This window comes from Martes martes (assembly GCF_963455335.1).
Source record: "Martes martes genome assembly, chromosome: 9".
In the NCBI taxonomy this organism is placed as follows: Eukaryota; Metazoa; Chordata; class Mammalia; order Carnivora; family Mustelidae; genus Martes; species Martes martes.
In genome coordinates this window covers 21,611,912-21,623,500 of record NC_137896.1, presented here as the reverse complement: position 1 = coordinate 21,623,500, position 11,589 = coordinate 21,611,912, and the positions used below count along the sequence as shown (strand labels likewise).

The following is an 11,589-nucleotide window of genomic DNA, read 5'->3' as shown; positions in this document are numbered from 1 at the left end:
GGTGGCATGTGGCCTGGTGTGAGTCCCCTCACCTGGAGATAACCTTGGAGGGACCCCCTGACCTTCTGAGTGGGAGCAGCAGCATCCCAGGGGAAACTGGCCCATGGCTCCAGGGACCTGCCTGTTCTGCCCACATAAGTCACTATGGCACAAGAGAGTACCTGATCAGCCTGACATGGCCCTCACATTCTGCCCATAGGGAATGGAGATGAAGGATCCGGGGTAACTTGTCCAGGTGACTCTGAAAGGGCAGAACTGGGAGCAGGTGGGAGTGCAGAGGTGTCTCCTGAGTCCTGGGGGCAAGCTCACAAAGCTGCTGGCTTTTTGTCTTCCCGCATTCCGCAGACAAGCTGCTTCATTCTGGTATTTCCACTCTGGGCCCCCAGCCAGTGGCAGGAGGTCCACGCATCTGCGTGTGAGCGGGCAAGTGTGCAACCGATACGGATTCACTGGCACCAAGGGAGAGGCCATCTGAGGCCTTCCCCCCACACTGCCATGAGCCACTATGGCTCAGACAGCTCACATGGGATGTGGGGAAGGGCGGGCAGGGGAGCTGGGGCTGAAAGAGGGGCCAGGAGAGGCCATAAGGCTAAGGAAAGAGGCTGGTGAGAAGGCTGGCAGGTGGTGAGAGCTGAGGCAGGCTGGCAGACACTCTCACGTCCATGTGCAAAGCTGCAATAAACAACATTCTCAAAGTTCAGTCCTGTTTTCCTGTGAGTTCTCACTTGGGGAACTTGGAGAGATTGCCACGCTCTTGATAAGAGCCTTAGTAATCTGTGTTTGACTCATTAAAAAAAAAAAAAAAGGTTTCAGAGGGAGGGAGCAAAATGAGAGGGCAGATGGAGAATGTTTGGGAAGTGGGGACATTGGCCCAGCCCCCCACCCTGTCAGCGAGGGTTTGCAGACTGACTGCTGGGGGCTGGCCAAGTACCAGGCAGTGAGTGAAAAGCAGTGCTCTGAGGCCAGATGGTCAGCAGAATTGGGGAGCAAGCTGCAGGGCTCCAGCCCTACTGGGGGCTCTCTAAACTTGACCAGGAGACTCGAGCTCAGCAGCGGAGCTGCCTTGTCTGTATGGGGGATCCCATGCCTGGCCATCGTGTTAAAAGCCTCACGTTGTCCTAGTGGCAAGAATACATGTCTCGACCTCCAATAAATTACCTTAGGGACTTCGGGGTAAATTAAATTATTAAAATAAACGAAAACCACCTTAAATATTTATAGTAAGAAAATTTCAAATAAACAACCGAGGCAAGAAATGTGCTTCCAGGCCCGTGTCCACAGCCGTGTCCTGGGGGCACTGGCCTCTGGGGGTGCTCCTTGGCCTGGCGTGGCCAATTGGGAGTCTCTCATTGGGAACAGCTTTGCCTTCTACCAGCCACAGGATGTAAACACAGTGGAGATGTGGCGCCCCCTCCAGGGTGCTGGGGAAAGAGGCCCCAGCGATCAAGGCAGTGGGCATTTAGGCAATTTATCTGTGCACCAGATCTTGAAACTGACGCTACCTATTTCTGTCCTGGGAAGGTTGGTGCCCGCCACCCACCCCCCAACCCGGTCACCTTGACGAGGGAGGCAGTTCCAGTGACCCAACCCTGAGCCCCACACGTTTCCACCTCATCTTCCAGTCCTTGCTGCATCCAGGCTATGGGCAGGGAGATCCAGTGCCCCAGGATTCCAGGCTGATACTGGCCCTGGCTACTGGCCCTATCATGCCCCCTAGAGCCACAGCAATCCAGAGCAGCAGGGCTGGGAGGAGGAAGCCGTGGAGGGAAGGAAGGGACGGGAAGGATGCTCAGCTCAGTTCCACCAGGAACCCCATGTTGAATCCTATGGCAGAGCCCATTCTTGTCATGGTGTTTCCTGCCCGTGAAGGAGGACACGGTTGGCAGGGAACATCTCTGTGAGCCCTTTTCCCTGAGGAGCACAGCCAGAAGTGTATCCTTTCCTTGGCTCTTCTGAGAAGTGGGTGTGGGCAGAACCAGGCGAGGCTCTCCCAACGGACTGGCTCCCAAGGGATCACTCTGGAGCCACCTCTGAAGCCTAGTTGTGGTCTTTCTCCCACTTGCTGCCTTCCCCTGGAAGTCAGAGATCACCACCCAGCAGTCAGCAGGAGACCCTGCTTTACCTGGATGGGAAAGCTGTTCTCTGGCAGTGGTGTAGCGGCTGAACCTCCAAGGTGAGACGATGCCGAGGGCATGGGCCCCTCGCCTTGCCTCCTCTCTGCTGGCTTCCTTCGGCGATCCGGGGACTGGGCTGGTTGAGGTGGGGAGCCCGGCTGCTCTGTCACTCGCTGGGGGGAGCTGCCCTCTCTTCCCCACCCCAGCTGGACTCTGAAGGGTGCAGCCGGCACTTGGAAGGAGAGTGGCGGAGGGCAGAGCGGGACGGCCGGGTGAAGCAGGAGGTGAGAGACTGGGTGCTACAGTCACAGACAGCATCCTAGGAGAAGGGAGGATGAAGTCAGGAGGAGCTAAGAGGCACTGACCACCCAGGGGCTACATGGTTGGCCAGGAAAGGAATTTGGACCCAGCCGTGCCTGGGGACCAGTTCCCAGGGACTGTGGCCCCTCTCTGGACCAATTTCTTTAAATTGTTTTTCTCCTATTAGAGTATTCATAAATAACATTCCAGAATGTAATGAATTCTGGGATATACAGAGAAGAAAGTGGGTGTTGTCCAAAGATAAATTCTCAACGTTGCACAAGCATACGCTTATCAAAATCCTCTTACTGCCTATTCTGTAACTGCAAAACATAAACACTTTTCTGTCACTATGTATACCTAGATTTCTTCCTTTTAGTGGCTATATGCTACTCTACTGAATAGAAATACCTTATTTATCCAATTCGTGGTTTATGTGCATTTTAGGTAGTTTCTCTTTTTTTTTACTATTATCAACACACCAGCAATAATGATTAGAAATGCTGGTATAGAACTAGATTGCTTGGTTCAAATCCCAGCCCTGTCATTCCCTTGGGTAAGTTGCTTAACCTCGCTGAACTTTAATTTCCTTCTAAGATGAAGGACATGATACTTTTCTCAAAATTGTTGTGAGGGTCAAATCAAATATAATACTCAAAGCATTTCGCATAGTGCCTATGAAGTATTAATAAATGTTAGCAATTTTTCTTTCTTTTTTTTTTAAGATTTTATTTCTTTATTTGTCAGAAAGAGAGAAAGAGGGAGCACTACCACGGGGTACAGCAGGCAGAGGGAGAAGCAGGCTCCCTACTAAGCAAGGAGCCTGATGCAGGACTCAATCCCAGGACCCTGGGATCATGACCTGAGCCAAAGGCAGATGCTTAATGACTGAGCCACCCAGGTGTCCCAATATTAGCAATTTTTACCAATAATGCCATACATTTATTTATTTATATAAGTATATTCTCCCACCTCTGTGAATATTTCCATAGGCTACACTCTTAGAAGAACTACCAGGTCAATGGGTAACATGCACATTTTACATACTGAAAAATACTTGGCTCAACTTTAAAATCAATATTCAAGGGGCACCTAGATGGCGCAGTGGGTGAAGCCTCTGCCTTCGGCTCGGGTCATGATCTCAGGGTCCTGGGATTGAGCCCCACATGGGGCTCTCTGCTCAGCGGGGAGCCTGTTTCCTCCTCTCTCTCTGCCTGCCTCTCTGCCTACTTGTGATCTCTCTCTGTGTCAAATAAATATATAAAAATCTTAAAATAAATAAAAATAAAATAAAATCAATATTCAAAATACAGCCAGCTTGTACCTTTGTCTCTTGATGTATATATGATCCCATGGATGTGATAGTTAATTTTATGTGTCAACTTGACTGGGCCACAGGGTGCCCAGGTATCTAGTCACACATTACCCTGAGAGCTTCTGTGAGGTTGCTTCTGGAGCAGATTGCCTTCTCTAGTGTGGGTGGGCCTCATCTAATCAGTCAAAGGTCTGAATAGAACAAAAGGGCTGACTCTCCCAGAATAAGAAAGAATTCTTCTGGGGCGCCTGGGTGGCTCAGTGGGTTAAAGCCGCTGCCTTCGGCTCGGGTCATGATCCCAGCGTCCTGGGATCGAGCCCCGTATCGGGCTCTCTGCTCAGCAGGGAGCCTGCTTCCTCCCTTCTCTCTCTGTCTGCCTCTATGCCTACTTGTGATCTGTCTGTCAAATAAATAAATAAAATCTTTAAAAAAAAAAAAAAGAAAGAATTCTTCTTGCCTGGTGGCCTTAGGACTGGAACTACATTAGCTACATGTGCTGTACTGGAATAACATCACTGGCTCTCTTGGTTCTCAGGTTTTTGAGCTCGGACTAGAATAAACCATCAGCTCTCCTGGGTCTCCAGCTTGCTCTACCTTACTCTGTATTCTTAGGACATGTCAGTCTCCATAACTGTGGGAACCACTTCCTTATAATAAATCTGTCTTTCTCTATACACACACGTACACAGACACAAAGACACACGGACACACATACATACACACAGCCTATTGGTTTAAAAAAATTTTTTTAAGTACAGCCATGGGGGCTTGAGCTCACAACCCTGAGATCGAAAGTTCTGTGCTCCACTGACTGAGCCAGCCAGCTGCCCCCACCAAACTGTCTTTCAAAAGAGTGTGCCCAATTTCTACAGCCTCTACTAGTATGTGGTTAGTGTTTTTTGTGTTTTTTTAAAAAAGATATTTATTTATTTGACTGAAAGAGAGAGACAGTATGCACAAAAAAGAGCACAGGCAGGGGGGAAGGGCAGAGGGAGAGGGAGGAGCAGGCTCCCTGCTTATTGGGTGTCCGATATGGGGTTTGATCCCAGGACCCCAGGACCACGACCTGAACCAAAGGCAGATGCTTAACCGACTAAGCCACCCAGGCGCCCCTGCGGTTAATGTTTTATTTCTCTATACTCTCAACCAGCTGTCCATACTTAAAAATCTTTTTTCAGTTTAATGTACATACTGAACATATGATAAAAATATGCCTTATTGAATTCTCACAGACTAAACACACCCACTGTATCAGGGTTCTCTAGAGAAACAGAACCAACAGGCTGTGTGTGTGTGTGTGTGTGTGTGTGTGTGTGTGTGTACATACATGTGTATAGATGAAAATCGAGAGGTAGGCAAACCATAAGGGACACTGAACTCTAGGAAACAAATTGAGGGGTGTTGGAGGGGAGGAGGGTGGGAGATGGGGTAATTGGGTGATAGGCATTAAGGAGGGCACTGGGTGTTGTATACAACTGATGAAAAGACTAAATTCTACCTCTGAAGCTAATAAAAAAAATGTTTTGATCTTTTAAAAAAAAACAATTTGGCAACATTTATCAAAGGCCTTTAAATTTTTATATTCTTTTATCCCATAATCCCATTGCTGCAACTTAAACCTAAGGAAATAATCCAAAATGTGGACAAATGTTTTTGTACCAATATGTCCACCACAGCATTATGTACGGTAGGGAAAACCTAGAAACCACCTAAACATACAATTCATACGAATGGGCCAGGCCTAGCCCATGCCACCTCTCTGCGCCCCCACCTGCGATCTTCACCGAGTGCACTGCAGGCCCCATGATACCACCCCTGACCACAGCTAATTAGACCATGGGGGTACACTGGACCCAAGTTAAACCAATCACAGTTTCTTCTTTCTTCTAGGAATGTGGAACTGGGATGGAGGGATCTGAGTCAGTCTCAGGTGCTTGAACTAGAAGATGTCATAAAAAGCAAAGCTGGGACCACACATGTAAATGCAGCAGAGGGACAGAGGAAGAAAGCGGACATCAGAGAAAACAAAGCTCGAGGGAGAGGAGAGAGAGACAGAGAAGGTGCTGAGGCCTTTGTGTCCTTGTGCTTGGGATCCATAAGCTATCTCACCATTTCCCTTTCTGGAAAACTAACTTATACACATTCTTTGACTAACATGCAAATAATCCCAAACCAAATCTGAAATTGTTATCAGGAGTGGGATGTGCAGCAAAAGATTCTCAGGGAGGGGCGCCTGGGTGGCTCAGTGGGTTAAAGCCTCTGCCTTCGGCTCAGGTCATGATCCCAGGGTCCTGGGATCAAGCCCCACATCGGGTTCTCTGCTCGGCAGATAGCCTGCTTCCCTCTCTCTCTCTGTCTGCCTCTGCCTACTTGTGATCTCTGTCTGTCAAATAAATAAATAAAATCTTAAGAAAAAAAAAAAAAAAAAGATTCTCAGAGAAAATGAAAGCACCTAGGCATGGAGTCTTAGGGGGCTGGGCAGGGGCTATTTAACATTAGAAAATGTTAAATAACTAATTTTCCAGGAGTGAGGGGAAAAGCCCGGATCTGGAGTATTTGTCAATCTCCATGGTGTAAGTCCTCCCACTACGGCCAATATCAAGGTGCCAAGGTGTTTTACTGAACACAGAGATGCACACAATGATCTCTCATGGACCAGATCAGCTGGCCCCAACACACTGATGCAGGAGAGCAGTTAGTGTTCCCTGGAGTGGATGCTAGCGATCTCTGCCGCGTGCAGGCAAAGCAGCTAGTGAAGCCTCGCTCACTTGTCTCTTGCTTTTCAGACCGTGGGTCCATCAGGTCTGTTGTTCCAGGTCTGGGGCCTTCTAACCCCCATTCCTTCCATCCATCCATCCATCCATCCATTTATTTATTCATTTATAAGTGGGCTCTACACCCAACATGGAGTTTGGACTCACAACTCTGAGACCAAGAGTCACATGCTCTACTGACTGAGCCAGCCAGGTGCCACCCCCACCACCAACCCCTCTTTCTAGACCAGCAAAAGGACTTAATGAAACATACAACCATATTCCTGAGTTTGAAAACCAAGAGACTTTGGACCTTCTAAGTCAACCTCCCCGCTCCCAAGAAAAAGAGTAGACCCCCACCCACCTACCTCATTGGGAAGGGCTGTGGCTCCATCTCCGTCCCGGGGGACACCATCTTTCCCCACCTGGGGGAGCACCGAGAGTCTGGCCTCCTCACTGCCACCCGACTTGGCTGTCTTCTTGTTCAGAATCCTGGCCATGCCCTCCGCCTGATGGTAGCTGGCTGGGGAGAGGGGTTCCGGCTTCTTGGTGCTCTCCTCCCCCGCTGCAGACGTGGGGCTTGGGGCCCGGCCACACACGTTGCGGAAGAACTCCTGCACGATGCCGTACTTAGGAGGTTCAGGCTTGGCCCGGGCTTCGGACATACCCAGTTTCCAGACAGACTCTGTGCTTCCCGAGTGCTCCACCACACTGAAGAGGCTGGACAGCCCATCGTTGATGTTCCTCAACACGGGGCTATCCCGCGTGGTGGTGGAGCGGGCCCAGGCCGAGCCATTCTGCTTGCCCTGGTGCAGGTTCCAGAGGCTGCGGTCCTTGGCGTTGTCCAGCTTGGACACGGAGCGCCTCTGGAGCTTCGGTGAGCCATACTTGGGGGAGCAGCACGGCCGCTCGATGCGCGAGTGCACCTTGTCCAGGGAGGAGGAGATCTGCTTGCTGCGCACAGACACCAGCGAGGAGCTGCGGGGTGACCAGCTCTTGCCGTGGAGACTGCTGCGGGGGGGGTCGGTCTGCAGGCCCACGCTGACTGTGCGGATGGTCTGCGTGCCCACGCTGGCCAGGCCCACCGTCTGGCTGGACGTGCTCTTGACCTTCCTCTCCAGGGAGCCCGAGCGCATGGCCTGGCGCACACAGTTGGTGATCTCCTTCATGTCATCACTCATGTTGCCAGACATCTCAAAGTCGTGCAGGGCGGCTGGGAAGCTGGGGCCCGGTGCCGCAGGGCTGCCCCCTGAGCCCGCGTCCAAGCGCTGCCGGGAGAAATTGCAGAGCCAGCGGCCATAGGAGCTCTCGGCCAGCCCGTCGGCCTCAGCCGACTCTTTGGGCTTGGCCGTGGTGAAAAGGAAGCCGGGCTCGATGATGATCTTGCCCTCCCTGTCGTGGACCACGGGGACGCCCAGGCGCCGGGCCACTGGGGGGCTATAGTACACGCGGATGCCCGTCTTGTCGGGAGCCGTGTAGCTGCGCTGCATCTGCCTCCCCGCGGGCTCCTGGCAGCCCAGGGGGCCCAGGCGGTTGCAGTCCCGTGGCGAGAGCCCTGGCTGCTCTTGGCCCTCCTTCTCCGGGTCCACTGGCTGGGGGCCCACAAAGGCAAAGGCGGGGTTGTTGGGCAGCTTCTTACCCCGGGCCGCGTCCCCCGCAAGGTAGGGGGAACAGTCAAGCAAACTTTCAAATTCAGACATGGAGGAAACAGATTTGGTCCTGGGAGAAGCGGAGGAGAAAAGAGCAACGTTAATGGGAGAAAACAGACAAGGAGCAGACACTTTGTTCTTACTTCCTGGTCCCCGCACTGCACAAGGGCTAGGGCCACGGCCGTCTGGCTCACCTCTTGTGGAAGACACTGTTGGTGCTCAGCCCCACGCCACCTCGGCACCTGCCCCTATGTACCCAACACGTTAACACGGTGAACACCTGCTACTCTCCACGAAAGGCTTTTCTGTGCCTGCAAGGGCCCACTTGGCCGCCACACAGAAGAAGCTACAAATATCACAGAGTCTGGCCCCTAGACACAGCCCTCAAGAATGGGTGGATCTCGTGGCTCAGGACCCGGCCTCCTTGATCCGTGGGTGGGAGAACTCTGCGTTGCCCGTTCTGCTCTGGCCCCCAGAGTTCCTCGGCGAAACGGAGCTTCGGTTGTCCACAGAATGACAACATCCCCCTTTACCGGCTGCCTTCCCTTCCCCGTGTCACTTCAGTGTTTCCCAAATCCCTTCCCAAATAAACCATTTGCACTCAGATCCTTGTCTCGAGATCTTTGAGACAAGTTCTCAAATCCTGTGTCTGCTTTTGGGGAACCCAAATAAGATGTCCCCATGTCTAGCAGACATGGCACGTGTTGTCTGATGACTGGAAGTGCCAGGCGGACCTAACTGCATCTCAGAGGCCAGATCATTTGGCCCTCTAGGAACTGCAGCAGACAGCTCCTATTATCCCCACTAGAGACAGATGGCAAGTATCAACCAATGTCACACTACTCTAGGAAATGGCAGAGTGGGAGTTCATACCCTACCCTCTGACTCCAGAACCTACCCTCCTACCCCAGACCGCCTGGCGTGAGGTTGCTCTGACGGCTCTGATGGGATTCTGTTGCCCTTGTTCTATTCATGGGTTTCCTAAGAGTGCAGACACGTCCCCAACAGCCTCGGGGTCTCCATGGCCATAGCACAGAGCCAGGCCCAGAGGAAGCTGCACAGTAATTCCAGAACGGAAGCCCAGCCTGATTCCCCTAACTCCAGATATGGGGAGAAGGAACCATAAGAGGAGATGAACAGTTACTTTCAAAGCTAGGATATATGCGGCCCCGGGTTTTCATGCATGTCCACTAGCAAACAAACAAGAAAAATCACGGGCTGGAATTCTCATTCTCCCTAGCTTCCTGGCTCCTGAGTGGCTTTGGTTCCACATAAACCATATCCCAAGGTTCTCCCAGCTCCGCTGAGATGTCATGGTGGGCACGGGGAGTGGGGGGGTGGGGAGGGAAAAAAGACAAGCAAAGGGGTGGAGCAGGGAGAGGCGTCTGAAGGACGGGGCAGGGGAGGGGCTGGAGGGCAGGGCAGGGGGAGGGGATGCCAGCACCTTTTTAAGGCGGTGCCCCCAAGGTCAGCTTCAGAAACTGCCTCCTTGTCCAGAATCTTCTCGCTCTGTGTCTGTCAAGGAAGAGAGAAAGGGTGAGTTCTGGCCACCAGTGCACCAAGGGAAGGGGACAAGAAGTCAGTGCAAGACGACCTGGGATCCCATGCCCCAGTCTCCTCTTATAAAACAGGAGTGATGTCAGCACTGATCTGGAATGCCTGCTGGTCAGTTTCTGGCTATAGCGGGTCTAACACTCCCTCCATAGGTATGTGATCCAAGCTTGGCCAATCAGAGCTCCAAGAGAAAACCCCAAGGAAAGAGGCTTTTTATTATTTATTTATTTATTTGACAGAGAGAGAGAGAGAGAGAGAGAAAGATGGAGAGAGAGGAACTATTAACAGGGGGAGTGGGAGAAGGAGAAGCAGGCTTCCCGCTGAGCAGAGAGACCAAGGTGGGTCGATCCCAGAACCCTGGGAGCACGACCCGAGCCGAAGGCAGATGCTTAATGACCGAGCCCCCAGGCACCCTGGAAAGAGTATTTTTAAAAGTTTTTCTGAATGTGGTGGCATCAAGAAAGCAGCCAGTGGCCACAGTTCAGTTGGTGGTGACAGCAGTGACCTCAAGATTCCTGCTCAGGGCTTGTCTTCCCCCTAGTTCCAAAGCAGGTCCCCTGGGACTTGCACCTGTTTTTCTGAACCTGCACCACCAGCCCTTTTGAGCCCCCATTAAATCCTCTCATGCCTCAGTTCCCCACAGTTAGTGTTTGTGGCTTGCAACCAAATCTCCTAACTTCCTCGGGCTGTTCTGAGCAAAGAGCTGGTATGGTCACTATTTGGTTACTGAGAATGTCACTGTAATGGATAAGGCCCCTGAAGCTTAGGAGCAAATTTCACCGAAGCGACCTAACCAGTCTCCACAGGGAGGGTATTCTACATGAGAATGTGATTCTCATTTTACCACGGAGGCAACTGGAGCCCAGAGAGGGAAAGTGACTCTCTCAGGACCACACAGCTATTCAGAGTCCTGGCTTTTTAGAAAGGCACAGCTGAAACCACGAGAGAGCAAGCGTCTGGCCAAGGACACAGAGACAGCCGGTCTCTCTCCCAGGCATGGAAGGACAGAGCTGACAGATAGCTCCTCACAAGTCCCCAGCCATCGGCTGGAATAACAAGGTAGAGATCCCAGAACTGAGAAGCCCAAAATGTACGGGGGTGACCAAGGGGGTGGCCAGAGTTAGCTTCCTCCCTGTCACATCGCCCCCAAGAGAGGGACCTGGCAGTGTGGCCAGGAGCCAAGAGAACACGGAGGGCCTGCTACCCTGCTTACCTCTTTCCAGCTGTTGTCCTGCTTCTCCAAGTCTGAGTGCTTCAGGATCCAGGGTTCAGCGGCCTTCTGTAGCTGGGCAAGGGTAAAGAGGAGGGTCAGTGGCAGGCAAGGCTGGCAAGTGGGGCCTCACTCTGTGCAGGGCCAGTCCCTAGGCTATGCTCGTAGCCTGGACGACCCAGTTATGGACGAGGAACCATCTTCCCAGCAGGCAGTAGCTCCGAGCCACCAAAAGATGGATTTGGAACCATCTGGAAACATGACCATGAAAGCAACCACTTACGGGCATCCTTATGGATGCCCTCCCATCTGCTCCAGTCCCCACTGTCACTCCTAGGCCACTTCATGCTGCAGTTCCTGGGCTGGCTAGGTCAGCGAAGCCACAGCTGAACGAGCAGGGTGGGGAGTCCAGCACTAGAAATGAGGCCAGCCTCTACACTCTGCCCTGAACAGCTCTCTATGCAAGAGGCGAGTAAGTATAAACGATATGTATCTTACGATTATGTTATCGATAAAACACCAAAACGATCTCTGTGAATATAAATGTAAGTGGCAAGAAAGGGAAGGAATGGGCTGGAGTGTGCTTTTGCACTATCTGGGTCTTATATAAAGTCCTGATTTATGTAATTAAAAGAAAAAGTAAAACCAAGGAAAAGAGTCAACATAAAGAGTGGTGCAAGAGCCAAACTATGGA

General features: G+C 51.7%; 1 protein-coding gene across 1 annotated transcript in view; it reads right to left on the bottom strand.

The window, feature by feature from the left end:
- Nucleotides 1-2,280: 2,280 nt before the first annotated feature.
- MTCL2 (microtubule crosslinking factor 2) overlaps nt 2,281-11,589 on the bottom strand; it is a gene marked incomplete at both ends in the record, with an annotated part of 61,054 nt that continues 51,745 nt past the window's right edge. Inside the window, 4 exons of the mRNA XM_080814215.1 lie at nt 2,281-2,433; nt 6,851-8,201; nt 9,576-9,646; nt 10,899-10,970. Of these exons, the coding sequence (XP_080670341.1) occupies nt 2,281-2,433; nt 6,851-8,201; nt 9,576-9,646; nt 10,899-10,970 (1,647 nt within the window). The remainder of the gene's footprint in view (nt 2,434-6,850; nt 8,202-9,575; nt 9,647-10,898; nt 10,971-11,589) is intronic.